The 19775-nt window shown below is 35.2% G+C and overlaps 1 protein-coding gene across 2 annotated transcripts in view; it reads left to right on the top strand.

Moving 5' to 3' along the window:
- Nucleotides 1-19775, top strand: part of LOC123524015 (solute carrier family 17 member 9-like) — a 40207-nt gene that overhangs the window by 8598 nt on the left and 11834 nt on the right. The window contains exon 4 of one of the 2 annotated variants that reach the window (XM_045301881.2): nt 9841-9940. In XM_045301881.2, the coding sequence (XP_045157816.2) occupies nt 9841-9940 (100 nt within the window). Of the gene's footprint in view, nt 1-4317; nt 4418-9840; nt 9941-19775 lie in introns of both variants that reach the window. The other variant, XM_053539333.1, reaches the window with a different exon arrangement.

Raw genomic sequence — 19775 nt, 5'->3', positions numbered from 1 at the left:
AATTCTTATTTTTCGAGAAATAAACAAATCGGCGAAACATTAAATTGTATTTTCTTGTAGTTTTTGAAATCGAAAGTAGATCGTCTATGTTTGGCTGCTTTCACGAAACGAAACAACTTTTTTATGAAAAGATTTAAATAAGAGGTAATTTAACCGTAAACTTCAATGTCAGATACTGCCAATTGCTGCTAAATGTCTTCGTATCATCACAATTTGTAAAATATATTGTTAAAACTGGAGAAAAGTGTAATCGTATCCGGATATAATATTTTGGGTAAATATCGAGCTGTGTTATGAAATTTTAAGAAAAAAACTAAAAACAAACTGAAACTGGTAGACTATACTGTCAGTACATCAATCATTAGCCGACTCAGGCCATTCAGGCCTTTGATTGTACTCATTTATGTCGCATGTTTTCATTATTTTGCATAATTTAGTGACAAGGTTTTTGAATAGTCAAGTGCTGCTGTCCTCCAACAGCTCTTGGTAATGCATTCAGTGATTATTTCTGCACTTTTTTTCAAATTGTTTTACATTAGACTGTTGCAATTGTCCTAGCTAGGAAGATCTTCTGAGTACAGTCTAACTTGTCTTAAGCAGCCAGCCAAGGGAAGCAGACAATTTGGCTGCTTAAGCCAGGTGACCGCCGATCAGAGGTGCAGCCAGTATATGTATCTTTCAGACTTCTGACCAGTCTATAGCCTTTAGGCCCATTTCTTTTTGGGTTTTCCATTATTATTTTACCAGAATACAATGACGTGCATTTGCCTTCGCAGTATGAATGGTCTTCTTAGCAATCTAAAACTCCGGCGTGTTTTTTTTTTTACCACAAAAATTGTTACAGACAATTTTCCAACTTCAAAACAAGTTTGTTTACTATTTTCGCCATTTTGGTAAGGGAAGCTACTCTCGGCGCTTATTGTCTACGCTAAGTCTATGATTGCCGTTACGTTCCGTAAAAGATAAGAGTGGTTTATATTATTTTTTTCAAACACAATTAATTTCGTATAAATTTAATAGTATTGTCATGACAGAAGTATAAAAAAATCACAAATATTATGCTACTAATTAGTTATCGAGTATTATCTTTAACCGAGGTCAAACTGTGAACAACAAAATTGACACGAGGTGACACGCTAATTACCGATAATTACTGGCCATTTGATCATAACAAAAGGGGATTACACCTTTGGTTATCAGTTTTAATTGAGAAGCTCATGTCATTTTGTCGTTCTTGTGGTGAAGTCACGCGAAACTTAGCAACCACGTTCTTCTCAAAATCGGGTATCTTCGGCGATTATTGCCTAAAAATAATTGGTTTTAGAAGAAAAATGGCCGCTGAAAGGGGTCAAATACGGCGGTCGGGAGGCAATTTCGGTGGCCGCTGGCCACGGACGGCAGGTGGCCGCTGAATAAAGTGATAAAATAGAGGAAAATCCATCGGGGGCGTCATAAAATGGCCGCTGAACGGAGGTGACCGCTGATCGGAGGTGACCGTTAGTACAGGTTAGACTGTAGTAACAAATGACAAAATTGATTTTAAATGTCACTAACCTGATATGATATTTTTTAATAATGTATGTTTTTATTGTTGTCTTAATAATCAGTAAAGTTAATACATGTGATAGTATTCATAAGATGCAAGATTGTGTTAATAATAAAGTTATATATTAAATATATCCCACTGGCAGACATTTATATTATATATGAATACAATAGTCATTTTACCCAATTAGTTACACATTTATTACTGACATATATTTCCTCTTGTCCTAAATCTTTATCATGACAATAAATTTCAGTTTTAGATTTGAATGTTTTTGCCATCGAAAGAAGTCATTCACATTCTTTTTATAAAACAGAAGAAATGCCAAAGTTGATTCTGTGTGAAAAGGGTTGTTCAACAATAACACTGAAAGAATTATTATGATCAGACAATTATAGAAAAGTAAAGGTCATTTTGAAATTTAGCAAAGTAACTAACCATGGATACAGCCATTCTAGTGTGCATGTGATGTCATTTTGTCATAATAAGGAAAATCAGTTCCGATAAATCTAAAAATGAATTAAATCACTATGGAAACAAAATCTTTGCTGCTTTGTTCAAGTATTGAAATGTTTATAACTTTTAAAACAATTTTAATAAATTTTTCTCAGTCTTAAATGATTTAAAAAGGGTTTACCATCTGACATTAGAATCAACTTTGCTTTTCCCTTTAACCCTTAGCCTGCTAAATTTCTAAAATGGACTGGTCCATCATTCAATTTGGGCAATACCATTTATTATTTGAAGGGGTGTTTGCTGCAAATTTACTGACTGAATAGCGAACAGTGCAGACCATGATCAGACTGCACGGATGTGCAGGCTGATCTTGGTCTGCACTGGTCGCAAAGGCATAATCACTTGCCGGCAGCAGGCTAAGGGTTAAGTAACAAATAATTAGTATTTTCAATATGGGTCTTTTGCATAGGTTAACTGACATAATATTTTGCAAAATATTCCTGTCAAGAACAAACAAAAAATATTTTTAAATGAGTAAAGTAATACAAACGCTTTTGAAATGATGAACAAAAATAGCATTTTATTTTATTTTATTTTATTTTTTTTTACTCATACTTGAGACCTGTTTTCACTTCTTTTGTTACTTTTCAATGTAGGATACATTGCGTTCTTTTTGTTTCAAAATATGCGACTGAAGATGCTAAAATATTTTAGGAAATAAGATATAAAACACATTATTTGCTAGTTTCAACTTTATATGTCTTCATTGTGCATACCAGTAAACAGTGTTTTCAGAATTTTGTTACTGTTACATAATAGATAACATTATATTGATCCCTATTGTTAACAAGAAGCTTAAAAAGATAAATTGCTGCATGCTCTGTAAAATTTTATGTATCAATTTTGAAAGTTTTAATCGTTGCATTTTGTATATATCTGCATGTTGCTTGTCTCTATAGAGATATGGTACTGGTGATGATAAAAGTTGATATTTATACTTGTCTTGCATTTAGTTGGTAGCGTACTAACAGCCAAGTGAGCTTATAAAGGTTGTGATTCATGTTGTGATGTTCTGAGAATATTACCTCGAATTTTTTTCGCATTCTACACATTTATCTTACTATATTATATTTTGCATATTCTGACTCTCCTGTCTCAAAAAAATCTTCATTCTGACTTCACCCAAGTGAGATGAAATGATAGTATATGCAGAAACACAAGTTTTATCAGACATTGCCCCTAATCCTACCTCGTCATTCGGATTTGATATTTCCTACGCACTGTATTAAAATTTCCCATGGATCTTCTGAATTCACTTAATCATCATACCAAACTTGGCATTTTATATCAGCCTGTCTGAGTTTTGGTCTAATGGATATGCTTCACTTAGCAAAGGGGTACGTCATACAATTTAAAAACTGAGGACAGATTTTTCCCATGAATTGTTTGATAGTCTAGAACTTCATCAGACTTTATAATGTAGCATCCTGATATGTACCTGTGTCAAGGTGAAGGTCACGCTTAGGGGTTGAAGGTCATATGACTTTGTTTCGTGTCCGCTCTGACTCTTGAAGGATTTTGAAGAAACTTGGCACAAATGTTCACCACATCAAGACGACTTGGGCTCACTTAAAGGTCAAGGTCAAAGGTCATACCTGAACCCCTTGAAGGATTTCGAAGAAACTTGACACAAATTTTCACCACTTCGAGACAATGTGCAGAGAGCATGTTCTGGATGGCTCGCTTCAAAGCCAAGGTCACACTTAGGGGTCAAAGCTTATATGACTGTGTTTCATGTCCGCTCTGTAACTCTTGAATTACCAGAAGGATTTTAAAGAAACTTTGCACAAATGTTCACCACATAGTAATGACACGCAGAGTGCATGTTTTGGATGGCTCCCTTAAAGGTCAAGGTCACACTTATGGGTCAAACCTTCAGGGGTATATTGCTCTGCATTGTGATGCTCTTGTTATTTAAAAAATATGTCATGATGAGATATTGTCACCAGATATAAAAGTAGAATACCCATGTAACTCTTTTAAAAGAGGTCTTTGCATCATGTATTAGGCTTGTTCAGAAGCACCCAAATTTAGTTTGGTAGAAATGTGTCTTTTGTATTGCATAGAATGAATGAACCCTGTTTATGTTTTGGTCAAGTAGGTTGAACCTACATATAAAACCTAATTTAGTGAACAAATCATCCCTTGTTTGTTTATTTCTTTTATTGTTTATGTTTTCAAACGTAGTTTATTCTAATACGTTACTTCTTAGATATACCTAGTTCCCTTTTTTTGAAAATTTTGACAATTTGTAGGAGTGTATATGCCATGTATTACAAGTTTTATTGGACAATATGTACTACAAAATGAGAGGTCATCTTTCTCTGCATTTGTTGTGGCGGGAACATATGGGGGGTGAGTATGTGTGGTATATTTCCATGGCAGTGACTTCCTGTTGGGCGTAATTATTCCCGCATATATATATATAAAACGTGGGGTAAATATAGCAAAGGTGTAATTGTGAATATACAGTGTTACCTTGTTACAAAGATTCATCAGATTCTGTACATGGTTGGTCATAGCACATTGTAGTGAGTTGTAATAGAAAAAAAATTAAGTGTCAGTTTTCAATGATTGGTGTTTGAGAAAATTAAGGTCTTTTTCAGGACGCTCAGAACTTAATTTCTTTACGGCAGAGTGAAATGAACACATTTTTAAAGTTAACAGTCTTTGTCTGAAAAGCGGAAAAAATCAGATCTCTTAAGAACATTGTGTAACTTGTACAAGTATACATGTATTACAAAAAATAGTTAAATTGGCATATTTTGTGTTGTGAGTTATTGACACATGATATGAAACGGTTTTACTGGCGTGGTTGTAATAGTGCATATTGTTTCAGTAATTTGGCACTATCTCATTCTGATGAAACATATCTGATAAATGTGAGGATGTAAAAGATGAACATGATTGATTGAGTGTTCTAATGTTTACATTTAGGCAATAATGCTATGTCTTTGTATGGCTTCAATCTATACATTGTGCTATGTCTTTGTATGGCTTCAATCTATACATATAGAGGAGCTTGCTGTATATTCTTCTATAAAGGTAACATTCTACTTTTTGCCACAGTGCAAAACTGTTGAAGCTGCATATATAGAGAATATTAGGCTACTGTCTGATAAATATAAATTTATTAAGCGAGTTGAAGAAAATATATTAGGCGAGGCTCTGCCGAGCCTTATATTTTTTTGTAGACAAGCCTAATAAATTAATTTTTCAGACAGTAACCTAATATTCTATCTGCTCAGAAAAATGAGAAAAAAATTCGTTGGAAAGAGCAACAGTGTGCAGACTTGACGTCATATATGGCATTCGCAAGCGCAGCTCAATTTGTGGATAAAATTGTAAAATTGTGATAACTTTTTTGTTTCTGGATAAAACTTTTGATATTACAACTTATTTTTAATCCCCCGCCGCAAATGGTGGGGATTTATAGGAATGGTCTCTGTCCATCCTTCTGTCTGTCCGTAACACTTCCGTGTTCGCTCCATATCTCCTAAACCCCTTGAAGGATTTTCATGAAACTTGGGTCAAATGATCACCTCATCAAAACGATGTGCAGAACCCATGAGTCAGCCTTGTCGGCTCAAGGTCAAGGTCACAACTCAAGGTAAAAGGTTTTAGCCTTGGGTCAAATGATCACCTCATAAAGATGATGTGCAGAACCCATGAGTCAGCTATGCCAGCTCAAGGTCAAGGTCACAACTTGGGGTGAAAGGTTTGAGCCTTCCATTTTGTGTCCGCTCTATATCTCCTAAACCCCTTGAAGGATGATCAAAAACTTGGGTCAAATGATCACCTCATCAAGACGATATGCAGAACCCATGAGTCAACCATGTCAGTTCAAGGTCAATGTCACAACTCAAGGTCAAAATTTGAGCCTTCCATTTTGTGTCCGCTCTGTATCTCCTAAACCCCTTGAAGGATAATCATGAAACTTGGGTCAAATGATCACCTCATCAAGACGATGTGCAGAACCCTTGAGTCAGCTATGCCGACTCAAGGTCAAGGTCACAACTCAAGGTCAAAGGTTTTAGCCTTTCATTTTGTGACCGCTCTATATCTCCTAAACACCTTGAAGGAATTTTATAAAACTTCGGCCAAATGATCCTCATCAAAACGATGTGCAGAACTTATGAGTCAGCCATGCCGGCTCAAGGTCAAGGTCACAACTTAGGGTGAAAGGTTTGAACCTTCCATTTTGTGTCCACTCTGTATCTCGTAAACCCTTTGAAGGATTTTCATCAAACTTGGGTCAAATGATCACCTCATCAAGAACTCATGAGTCAGTCATGTCAACTCAAGGTCAAGGTCACAACTCAAGGTCAAAGGTTTGAGCTCTGTATTTCCTAAACCCCTTGAAGGATTTCATGAAACTTGGGTCAAATGATCACCTCATCAAAACATTGTGCAGAATTCATGAGTCAGCCATGTCAGTTCAAGGTCAAGGTCACAGCTAAAGGTCAAAGGTTTACCCTTTCACTATCCATAGCAGTGACGGGGGATTTAGCTGTCTTTCAGACTGCCTTGTATTAGTTAGAACATTTCCAGTGCAATGAAAAATTCAGAAAAAAAATGTTTTAAAATTGTTTGGCTGAAGTGCTGTAAAAGTGAAAAATAGCAATAACTTTTTTGTTTCTGGATTAAAACCTATGATTTGACTGCTCATTTTCTAAATTCAAACACTTCCAATACAATGGTGACGCTTTCAGTGCAAAAGCTTTGATAAAAATGTGATTTCATAAGTTCCCACAAAAGTGATATCTTGACACTGACTTCTGAGATAAAGCAAAGTTTATTAGGCAGGCCGATATTGTGCTATAATCTTGTATGAGGGTAGGATAAAAATAAATAGCAGATGCTGAGACAATACTCTTCAAAGATTTCACTATGTAAATGATGAACATTGTAATAAGGTATCACTGTGTATATTTTCTGCTTTGCTTCATATTGTACTTTTATGATGGTACAGAAATAAGCCATGCATGCTGTATAGTCTAGTGTACATGTCTAACCAGGGCTGAATCTGTAATTGTAGAAACAAATATATATTCTAGAATGAAAGTTTTACCCATATGTCTAACCATGGGTAAATCCGTAATTGTAGAAGCAAATTCTAGAATGAAAATTGTACCCGTATGTCTAACCATGGGTAATCCGTAGTTGTAGAAGCAAATTCTAGAATGAAAGTTGTACCCATTTCTGCTAAATCATTTTTTTTTAATGAAAATAATTGTGAATTGTATAATGGGAGAATTTGATCGTTTGATGGTTTTACACACTACAAACGCAGGGTTGCCTGTTACTTCTATGTATATTGTGTACCTTGTGTAGCTGACTATTGTATTCATATATAAGGTAATGGGATTTGTAGCTTTTTGAGTAAAATTTCGGTGGTAGTCTTACTGGTAGAGCACATGAAGCATGTCTTGGATCTCTTCTGATAGCTCTTCAAAGGAAAGGAAAAGCATAAAGTTATAACATTTCTGGACTGCTTCATAGTTACTTACCATATATTTGCTATACTAGTATTGGTTTTGATTTTGGGCTAAATAATGTATCAGATGTTTGAAATATGGCATTTTTATGCCCCCACTTTGGGGGGGGGGGCATATAGATTTGCTCTTGTCCCTCCGTCCGTCCGTCCGTCCTTCCGAAAATGTTGTGTCGCGCGTAGCTCTGAAAGTATTTGACGTAGAGTCACAAAACTTTACAGGAATGTTGGTCAGCATGTGTAGTTGTGCACCTGGGGTTTCGCGTCCAGATTCATTCAGTCATGTAGAAGTTATGGCCCCTGACTTTGTAAAAATTGGTCATTTTAATGTTGTGTCGTGCCTAGCTCCAAAAGTATATGACCTAGAGTCACAAAACTTTACAGGCGTGTTGGTCAGCATGTGTAGTTGTGCACATGGGGTTTCGCGTCCAGATTCATCCAGACATGTAGGAGTTATGGCCCCATGACTTAGTAAAAAATTGGTTATTTTAATGTTGTGTCGCGTATAACTCCAAAAGTATTTGACCTAGAATCACCAAAGGTTACAGGAATGTTGGTCAGCATGTGTAGTTGTGCACCTGGGGTTTCACGTCCGGATTCATGCAGTCTTGTAGAAGTTATGGCCCCTGACTGTAAAAATTGGTCATTTTAATGATGTGTCGTGCCTAGCTCCAAAAGTATATGACCTAGAGTCACAAAACTTTACAGGCATGTTGGTCAGCATGTGTAGTTGTGCACCTGGGGTTTCGCGTCCGGATTCATTCAGTATTGTAGGAGTTCTGGCCCCTGACTAATGTCATGTAGTGGGGGCATCTGTGTCCCATGGACACATTTCTAGTTTTAAAAGGTTTAATAAACATGTTCAGGACTACTTTCAATTTCTTTCAACTTTTCGTTTAACTTCAACTGTAAATGCTTTTGACATTGTACACCAGAATTTTAGCTGATGCGCTCTGTAACTTCATGTCACACGACGTGTGAAAAGACCAGTTGTTCAAACTAAATCATGTATATATGAAAATCTTATGGAATCTTGATCCTGTTATAGTGTCTGCCATAACTCTTGCATCAGTATTTCTTGAATTATGCTCCTTGTTTGCTTGAAGTTTTAATGCCCTTTCACATTAACTTTGGTTTTACTAAATGAATTTGATTCAGACTTACAGTAGTTGTTCTACATCATCACCCACAGTATATAACACTAGAGCCACTACTCTGGCTGGGTTGTTTCACAGATGATGCCACCTTTTTACTAAGACTTTGAGGTTAAAGTTGTGATGCACTTTTCACTCTGCAATTACTTACTGAATTTGATTTAAACTTGAAGCAGTTCTAATATAATTCACCAACATCATATGATACAAGGTGACTGTAATATTTGATGAATTATGCCCCAGTTATATAAATGTTTTGATTCACTTTCACTCAGTCTCACTTATTTATTATATTGGTTTTACTCAGATTTAACAGTTGTCCCACATCATCCTCCATATTTGCAGTTTCAATCAATCCAGTGATAGCTCTAGTTTTCATAGATACGCCTTTTTTCACTATCAGGCATCGAAATAGTAGAGTGTGCTGTCTCTTTCTGCAGCTCTTGTTATTGCAATATGAGAAAACAATTTTACATTTTGTTTATGTTTTTGCATTTTCATCAGTGAAAACATGATGGCAGTCATAGGATTCCATACTAGAATCATGGATGATTTAACATTTTTATCTCACTAACAATTTGAATGTGGCTGTCCAATACAAGAGCATTTACAGTTTAGTAGAAAACTTTATAAAGAAAATTGCACACATCCAAATCATCTACGTAAGTGTTCCTAAACCTACAATATTTTAAAAACAATCTGCTTCAGTGCAAGTTTTCAAAATGAGGGACCATATTAGGTAGCATTGCTGACATGGTAATCAGAAATAGCTATTCTTATACTTGTAAAACTTGTAAAATACATACCAGAATCAAAACCTAATGGGTTGTGATTGCAAATTTTGAAGCATTGCTTCTCAAGCTAAACAACAAATTGTGATGCATTGTTTTGGGGTGTTTTTTTTTTGCACAGACTACCGGTAAATAACCAGCACCATTTATGTTTGCTTTTTCTTTCCTTTGATATTATTTTCAGATTTCTTGTCGTCTGTTCAGCTAAACACAGTTGTAGAACTATGAAGCTATACCTTCTGACTGACACCACCTAGTCACTTAAGTTGTATAGCATGTAAACTTTGCGGTGATTTTAATTCTAATACTATACTGTATGGCATATTTCTGCCCCAACAGGTTTTCACTACCCTGGTTTTAGTTCTCTTATATCACGGAAGATTCCGGAACACGAGCGTTCCCTTACATACAGTGTTGTTTGCTCTGGGTCACATCTGGGGTAAGGTAGTTTCTATCTTACTATTTATTTACCTACTGTAAAATCATTTAATTTCGTGGGCATGAAATTTCGTGGTTTTGACTAAAACAGTTTGTGTGGATTTGAACTCATGGATTTCATATTTTAAAGATAGAAGGAATGGAATTTTTATGTGTTTGTTGGGAATAATTTCGTGGATTGGCACAACCATGAAATCCACGAAAATTAGCCCCCCACGAATATTAATAATTTCACAGTATATCCGTATACGGTATTTACCTACATCCTTGATATCTCCCTAAAGGGCAACATTATTTACTTCCTCTAAGTTCTGTAGTCTAGATATATTATTTGTTGCGTTCCTATAAAAGTGTGCTTGACTTGTACTTAAAAAAAATTGCCTCTAGATCAATATGGAATTTCTTTTAGATGTTTCAAAACTGATAGCAGTTGATGAAACACCAGTTTTTGTTAAATAGATATTTTAATGTGTATGATACATCCATGTATAGTACAACGTACTGCAGCATTTTTGAAAGTTTTCTACACATTTTATTAGCTCACCTGTCACATAGTGACAGGGTGAGCTTTTGTGATCGCCCTCCGTCCGTCGTCCGTCCACAATTTCGTGTCTGCACGATAATGGTTTCATTTATTATTTTATTTTAACCAAACTTGCACACAACTTGTATCACCATAAGATCTTGTTTCCTTTCTTGAACTGGCCAGATCCCATTATGGGTTCCAGAGTTATGGCCCCTGAAAGGGCCAAAATAAGCTATTTTGACCTTGTCTGCACAATAGCACCTTCATTTATGATTTGATTTTAACCAGACTTGCATAAAACTTGTGTCACCATAAGATCTCGGTTCCTTTCTTGAACCGGCCAGATCCCTTAATGGGTTCCAGAGTTATGGCCCCTGGAAGGGCCAAAATAAGCTATTTTGACCTTGTCTGCACAATAGCAGCTTCATTTATGATTTGATTTTAACCAAACTTGCACACAACTTGTATCACCACAAGATCTTGGTTCCTTATTTGAGCTGGCCAGATCCCATTATGGGTTCCAGAGTTATGGCCCCTGATAGGGCCAGAATTAGCTATTTTGACCTTGTCTGCACAATAGCAGCTTCATTAGCTCATCTGATTTTTTGAAAAAAAATGATGAGTTATTGTCATCAATTGAGCGGTTGTCGGCGTCGGCGTCGGCGTTGCCTGGTTAAGTTTTATGTTTAGGTCAGCTTTTCTCCTAAACTATCAAAGCTATTGCTTTGAAACTTGGAATACTTGTTCACCATCATAAGCTGACCCTGTATAGCAAGAAACATAACTCCATCTTGCTTTTTGCAAGATTTATGGCCCCTTTTGTACTTAGAAAATATCAGATTTCTTGGTTAAGTTTTATGTTTAGGTCAACTTTTCTCCTATACTATCAAAGCTATTGCTTTGAAACTTGGAATACTTGTTCACCATCATAAGCAGACCCTGTACATCAAGAAACATAACTCCATCTTGCTTTTTGCAAGATTTATTGCCCCTTTTGGACTTAGAAAATCAGTTTTCTTGGTTAAGTTTTATGTTTAGGTCAGCTTTTATCCTAAACTATCAAAGCTATTGCTTTAAAACTTGCAACACTTGTTCACCATCATAAGCTGACCCTGTATAGCAAGAAACATAACTCCATCTTGCTTTTTGCAAGATTTATGGCCCCCTTTGTACTTAGAAAATATCAGATTTCTTGGTTAAGTTTTATGTTTAGGTCAACTTTTCTCCTAAACTATCAAAGCTATTGCTTTGAAACTTGCAACACTTGTTCACCATCATAAGCTGACCCTGTACAGCAAGCAACATAACTACATCCTGCTTTTTGCAATAATTATTGCCCCTTTTGGACTTAGAAAATCATTTTCTTGGTTGAGTATTATGTTTAAGTCAACTTTTCTCATAAACTATCAAAGCTATTGCTTTAAAACTTGCAACAGTTTTTCACCATCATAAGTGGACACTGTACATCAAGAAACATAACTCTATCCTGCTTTTTGCAAGAATGATGGCCCTTTTTAGACTTAGAAAATCATGGGTAGGACAATATTTCTATTACACAAAAAAAAACAGATGAGCGTCAGCACCCGCAAGGCGGTGCTCTTGTTTATGATTTGAATTTAATCAAACTTACACAAAACTTGTGTCACCATAAGATCTCGGTTCCTTTCTTGAACCGGCCAGATCCCTTAATGGGTTCCAATGTTATAGCCCCTGAAAGGGCCAAAATTAGCTATTTTGACCTTGTTTGCACAATGGCAGCTTCGATTATAATTTGATTTTAACCAGACTTACACAAAACTTGTATCACCACAAGATCTTGGTTCCTTGTTTGAACTGGCCAGTGGTTGTAGGTTCCAGAGTTATTTTATATCTGATTACCTCCCCTGATTGTAATGAAAATGGATTTATATAAGTAAGTACTTATAGGACTTACTTGAAATTTCATTATTGTCATTAGTTGGACTGAGACAATCAGGCTAGATAACTGTGGACTGATTTTATGTCAAATTACCTCCCTTTATTTCAAATTAAAATGGGTATATCTCCATAACTAATGAAGATACCAAGACCACTTTTCTGTGGTACAACATGGATAGTACCTCCAACTTTTAGGTGTATTTTGACATATCTGTTCCTTGTAAGAATTTTGTTTTCTTTTTGGTTAAATTTCTTCCCTTTGTTGTTTGACCTTCTTGTCCTTAAGTGCAATGATAACAGGTGAGCGATATAGGGCCATCATGGCCCTCTTGTTGGCTTAACAGTGTTATTGCAGGCAAAGTTCCTGAAACACACAAAATTAAGTTAACACTTTTTGCACTGCTATTAAGAACTTAAAAGAGACATAAACTTGGAGGGATTTACTTTTTCATTTATCTCATCCTAGTGCATCTTGTCTCCAGCTGTTGATTTCAATCGATGTTTCTCATTACAGATCTGGTGCAGTCGTTCTGCACATGTCACAAAAATCATTATCATCAGCGTGTATGGCAAAAATATGCAAATTTTTGCATGTCTGCACGCATTTAGTGTATAATATGTAAAATATACTGACTAAAGGTTAGGGTCAGGATTACCATAGTTACAAAATATATATATATATGATACTTTTCGTTCAAATAGCTTGAATCCGGTATATACTGGAGTCTGTAATATATCACAGGCGCACCATATCTAGTCACAGGCGATTATAATATCAGTTTATGTTAAACAGCAATCGACCACCAAACATAGTGGAAACTCTATAATTTGATTTTAATGACAATATCTGCCAATATCGTAATATGAAATATGTTGTGCAAGTGAAAGTAATCTTACCTTTATAGGGAATAGATTAAATTTATTTTTGTTGCAAAGTATTGAAAATTGAGATCAGTCCCTCTATGGTGACATTGCAAGATACCAAACAAAACTATACTATCAAATGAAAGAAATGTGTCCTCACTAATGAAGGTTTGGATTATCATTGAGATCAGTCCCTCTGTGGTGACAAGCAAGATACCAAACAAAACTATACTATCAAATAAAAGAAATGTGTCCTCTCTAATGAAGGTTTGGATTATCGTTTGGAAAGTATTATCCTCCTTGACCCTCTTACTACAGCAGAGTTTTTCCCCCATGATTTGGAAAAAAAAAATTGAAAATGCTTATAATTCAAAAAAGTATGTTAGCTAGAATCACAAAATCTCACCTAGTTATTAACTAGTACATGACCTTTGCTCACATTTAGTATTATCCCCCTTGACTCTGTAAAAGCAGAGTTTTTCCCCTTGATATGATTAAAAAATTGAAAGTGCTTACAATTCAAAAAGTATTATAGAATTACCAAACCTCACAAAATTATTTATTAGCACAAGGCCTTTGCACACTTTTAGTATTATCCCCCTTGACCCAGTAAATTAAGCAGAGATTTTCCCCGAGAATTTGCAAAAAGTAAGGATTTTTTACTGTTTCTAAGTACCTATTGATGGAACTTTATGAAACTTTACACAAACGTAGATCACTATTGGGCAGTTGTGCATGTGAAACTTCCTTCAGTAACGCATATCCCGATAATCATTTTAAAAATCCATAAATTCCCACATATCAGAGTAATCCATTGATCGATCTTCATGAAGTTTAACACAAATATAAATCACTACAGGGCAGTGATAAGTGCATATCTTCATCAGGATCTTACATTACTGCAGAGTTATTGCCCTTTAAATGTTTTAGAATTAAGAAAACATATTGATGGGTCTTCATATAGATCACTATAGGGCAGAGTTTTCCCTTAGACTTTGGTAAAAAATAGGAACCAACAAGCCATTGCACAGTTCATTAATATGTAACTTGTTTATATCTGAAAATCAAATATCTTTCAAACAGATCTGCCTTGTTACCAGTTACAAAATTGCTGACAGGGGAAATAATTTTGTCATGTTATGAACAATGATCACATCTCCTCTGACAAAATTTTTATTCACCTTGTATTGCCACTATACCTTAAGCCATCATTTGATTTACAAATAAACAAAAATTTGATGATGAATAAAGTTTTATAGTACCCCCCGAAATAATGAAGTTGTAAGGGGGCTAGAGCTGGTTTCAGGTTGTCTGTCCATCTGTAGGCACAATCTTGTGCACACCAACTCTCCTCATCCCCTTGACACAATTGAATGAAACTGTACTAATCTCCTGAATCCATGCACACAATTTAATGAAATTTCATACAAGTGCAGTTTTGTGCGTGCCTAATCTCCATTACCATTGCACACAAATGACACTTTACACAAGTGATTAGTACCAACCTTACATGTGCATGGTGCATGTTGGGTTCATTCAGAAAAAAAAGATCTGCAGAGTTATGGGACCTTGTTTTTTTTTGTTACTATGCTAAATACATACAGTCCACATAATTATGCAATCTTGTATGCGTCAAATTGCAATGTACTGTGTCAGTGCATGCGGGGGTGCATTCCTCACCTTCAGTGATAGCTCTAGTTTATATTTATTTTATTATTTTTATTTTGATAGCATAAAATGCAAATGATAATTATCTTAATAAAATAATATAATGTAAATGATTATTATTCTATATATTATATACCTGTTAAGATGATAACATCTTTATAAGAGGTTTTCTAAAATTTTACTTACCGGTAATCATCTGTTTTCATTTTACATCTGATTTCTATGAAAATTGTTAATGCAATAATATACATTTATCTGTTTAATCAATGTTGTAATGTTTGTAAAGATTTTAAATATTGCCTACTTCCTTATCCTTTGACTACTGTAAACCTAGAATTGTTTTCCCGTTTTTTTATTGCCCGTTGTGGCAGAGGGATTATAGGAATGGTCTGCGTCTGTCCTTCCGTCCGTAACAAAATCATGTCCGGTCCATATCTCCTAAACCCCTTGTAGGATTTTCATGAAACTTGGGTCAAATGATCACCTCATCAAGACGATGTGCAGAACCCATGAGTCAGCCTTTTTGGTTCAACTCAAGGTCAAAGATTTGAGCCTTCCATTTTGTGTCCGATCTATATCTCCTAAACCACTTGAAGGAATTTTATCAAACTTGGGTCAAACGATCACCTCATCAAGACAATGTGCAGAACCCATGAGTCAGTTATGCCGGCTCAAGGTCAGGGTCACAACTTTGGGTCAAAGGTTTGAGCCTTCCATTTTGTGTCCGCTCTATATCTCCTAAACTCCTTGAAGGATTTTTATCAAACATGGGTCAAACGATCACCTCATCAAGGCGATGTGCAGAACTTATGAGTCAGCCATGTCGGCTCAAGGTCAAGGTCACAACTGAAGGTCAAAGGTTTGAGCCTTCCATTTCGTGTCCGCTAAACCCCTTGAAGGAATTTTATAAAACTTTGGTAAAATGATTACCTCATCAAAACAATGTGCAGAAATTATGAGTCAACCATGCCAGCTCAAGGTCAAGGTCACAACTAAGGGTCGAAGGTTTGAGCCTTCCATTTTGTGTCCACTCTGTATCTCCTAAACCCCTTGAAGGATTTTCATGAAACTTTGGTCAAATGATCACCTCATCAAGACGTTGTGCAGAATTCATGAGTCAACCATGTCAGTTCAAGGTCAAGGTCACAGCTAAAATCAAAGGTTTACCCTTTCACTATCCATAGCAGTGGCGGGGGATTTAGCTGTCTTTCAGACTGCCTTGTTACATTAGCGCCTTTAGCGGGTAGTGTATTTCTGTGAAATTAAATAGCCGCGAAAAACTCGGATCTAACAAAAACACGAAGATTCTAGCTTCAGCTTAAATAGATCTCTATAAAATTGGTTCTGTGTTTACACATACCTGGATATTAATAGTACCATAATTGTATAACATGAGTGCACAAATCCACATTATTTCAATTGATTGACAAGTTAGGCCAGAGTTTTTTTATTTTTCGTTTTACGGGAGCGCCGGTCCTAAATATTGCAAAAGTGGAATAAAATTAAAATTCATTTTCCCGAGTTTTATTTTATTTTTTCCGCCGGTCGGTTGTTTACAGTCCCAAAGAAAATAAAATTAGTGTATTTTCACCTAGACGTAATTTCACAGGAAGGGAGTTTAACGCGTGCAAATATCGTGTTTTGCCGTACATTTATCAGCATTAACAGGGTGTAAAATTCCACTCGCCTGCTCGCATTGGCGAGTTAAGTCTGAGTAGGACGAGTGGACCTCGCTGTATACTCGACCGATCGGGCGAGTGGTTTTTTTTACGTCCTTACTTTACCAAAATTCAGAAATTACATCTACAAAACGTCAACAAACTTTGAGATGGTTTAGTCGCTACCTGGATTGACTGGAAACAGATAAAGATATCAAAACGTCATGCCGGTAATTTTCCATTCCACAAGCACGTGTGACCTATCGTAACATCTAATTTACATCGAGACGTACACAAAAACCGTGCGTAGTGCATTCATTTTTTAATATTTTCGCTTCAAGTTTTCAACACCCCTTGAGAAATAATACTTTTTGAATTCTATAATGATTTTAATAAGATATCGACAGAAATGTAGGCAAAATTCTATAAAAACGGTCGAATTTTCATATAATCATTTGTAAAAATTCAAACAGCGTGATCTTAGTTACTTATTTCTTTCTAAAAGTAAATAAATGATGAATACTATGGGCTTAAAATTCAGACTTTTGACCAGAAAGTACAAAAAACAGAATTAAAAAATCTTAAATAATGAAAAAGCGGCTGCGATTACAATACAGGGAGTAAGACGATTTTTGGCAAACAGATTTCTGTTAGTGCGGCAGAATAGGTTACGTGACCTCGTGAACGTAAGTAGAAATGCGATTTTAAAATAAGCAATGTGATGTCACTGCGGTTTTTAATAAGTTTTAAATGAATCTTTGTACATGTATTTTTTGACCAACAATTTAAAAGTTTTTCTTGTCAAACAATAATGTAAATTCCTTGAGGGCAAATAGGTCACAGAGGTAGGATATCCACTATAGTAACTATCGTTTGAGACATTTACCTTTTATACGGGATATAGCACATTCGCTTTTGATAACAAATTAAAGAAGAATTTTTTTATTGATTTCTATTTCTCAGCAATTTTAAGAACCGATGCGGTACGATCAGACAGTGATGTGTCACATGGCGCGAAAACATGACGTAATGCCATGACAATCTCGAGCAAAAATACCGCTTTGATCTCCGCTTCAGATGCCCAAGATACTGACACACTTCTTTTAGCTCTTAGAGGGGGTGTAAATTGATCATGAAAACAAGGTCAACATTACTTAGTTTATCACTGAATAATTACCGATAATCTTTAACGTTTTTTTTCTCTCTTTCTACACGGGTGGATGGACGATGATTGTGTCCAAATTTTTTAGACACTTTTCAAAATATATATTTTTCGGGAAATAATACTATTGTACATAATACTCCTTTCATAAAAGTGACAGTATTAAAAGTATTAAATTGTGTAAAGATTGTCTTACTCACATTTTGTTTTCAATAGATTCAACTTACAAGTTTGCCATAGAAAGGTAATACAATATCAAAGGTGCTTTGACATTAATTTTATTCAAAACATTAGTTGTTTGCAGAACAAATAAATGTTTGTAACAGCAGATTGTTTTTACATTTTTATTTCAATGGTGACCCTCACACTTTACACAGGCTTGGGACTGTCTGGCATAAAGCAGCTGGTAGTGTTGGCAAAATCTCAGACAGATGGTCCATTTCTTTTGTAACTTCAATAGAATTCATAAGTGTATAAAGAATAATAAAGAATACTTTTTATTGGAGACAATATTTTGACAAAAAGTGATGCAACTTCAGTACTTGAACTTAGTGTAGTATAAAAAGGTGCAAATTACAGAAGCAACTTCAGTACTTGCACTAAGTGTATTATAAAAAGGTGCAAATCACAGAGTTAAATGAGGTAAATTTTCAGATTACTTTTTGCTAGATTATCTTTCGTTTTTCATCACTGAAAAAAAAATCTTGCCCTCTGCACTGTGACTGTTATTCAAAGTTATTAAATACTTTATTTTGCTGATAAAATCCAGTATATTATGAGCTGGCATAAACTGTAAAGTTAGCTCATTAAAGATGATATTGGTGAAAGATACAATAAGCAAATATTATGTATAAAAAGCAGAGATTACACAGCAGAAGATGCAAGCAAACCAAACCACCAAACTACTACACTACTAATTAAGCCACTTTATAACCAGACGTGTTTAGTCTCTACTTGCTGTCACTGAAATTTACTGTGGCTGTTGTAACAGATAAAATAATTTTTGTCTTCCACTTAAATTAAGTAAAACAAGCTTTCTGAATTTTAAAGACTTGCCAGTGTGAGTTACAGTGCCTGAAGCAGTTTTATTCACAAGCATGCATGAAATTTTATTCAATGTTCATCCTGTATAAATGGCTTTTATAGTCTTAAAACATAACAATACATCACAATATTAAATATTGGACACAAACACAAGTAAACAAAACTTGAAACGAAAGTTCATCAAAATAAAAAAAATCTTAAAAAATTCTATTTTATTTTTATTTTTTTCCGAGATGCTCACTTTCAAGCTTTTTATTTTTATTTTTATTCCCTCCTCCCCCTGCTCATTTTTCAAAAATCTCCCGTAAAACGAAAGATAAAAAAACTCTGGCCTTACTTAAGTATGAAGCAACAGCCTTTTCAATATTGATCCGTCAAGCAACCAGCGGATAAAAACAAATACAATAGGCAGCCATTACGATATATTATTTGTAAGTAAAATATTGTGTCTATTTCTGCTAGAAGTTGTATAATCGCCTATTTAAATGGCAAACAAATGAGAGTGTAATAACAGCAATTTACTGACTGTCAGTAATAATGGAGGTGTGAATAACTGTTGATATGGATGAAAAGGATTAGAGTGCATTAAAACTGAACGTTTTTGAGAATACTATAAATGCAGCTATACAGTGATACTTACCTTGGTATACTAATATGTTCACTTGCGATTTAATTTTCGCAGGATTCGCGATGGATATAATTCCGTGAATATTTGTATCCGCGAAAATGTCCACGTTTTGAAAAACGCGAAATATAATATCCGCGAACATTTCTAGGTTTACAGTATTTCTGCAGTCTCTGCTACTTTCTGCAGAATGCTGGGGTCACAAAGGGCAGATAACTAAGCATCAAGCTCATATTTATTTAAGTTTTAATTGATTTATTGAAATGAAAATTGGCCTGTTAAGTTATCTTGTGATGAAACCTTGCTGGTTAAGATTATGTATTGGGCAAATAGATCTTAGTTAGATGCAACTTTATTTCTTTAATTTAAAAA

Source organism: Mercenaria mercenaria, chromosome 3 (genome assembly GCF_021730395.1).
Source record: "Mercenaria mercenaria strain notata chromosome 3, MADL_Memer_1, whole genome shotgun sequence".
Taxonomy (NCBI): domain Eukaryota; kingdom Metazoa; phylum Mollusca; class Bivalvia; order Venerida; family Veneridae; genus Mercenaria; species Mercenaria mercenaria.
This window is presented reverse-complemented; position numbering and strand designations above follow the sequence as displayed.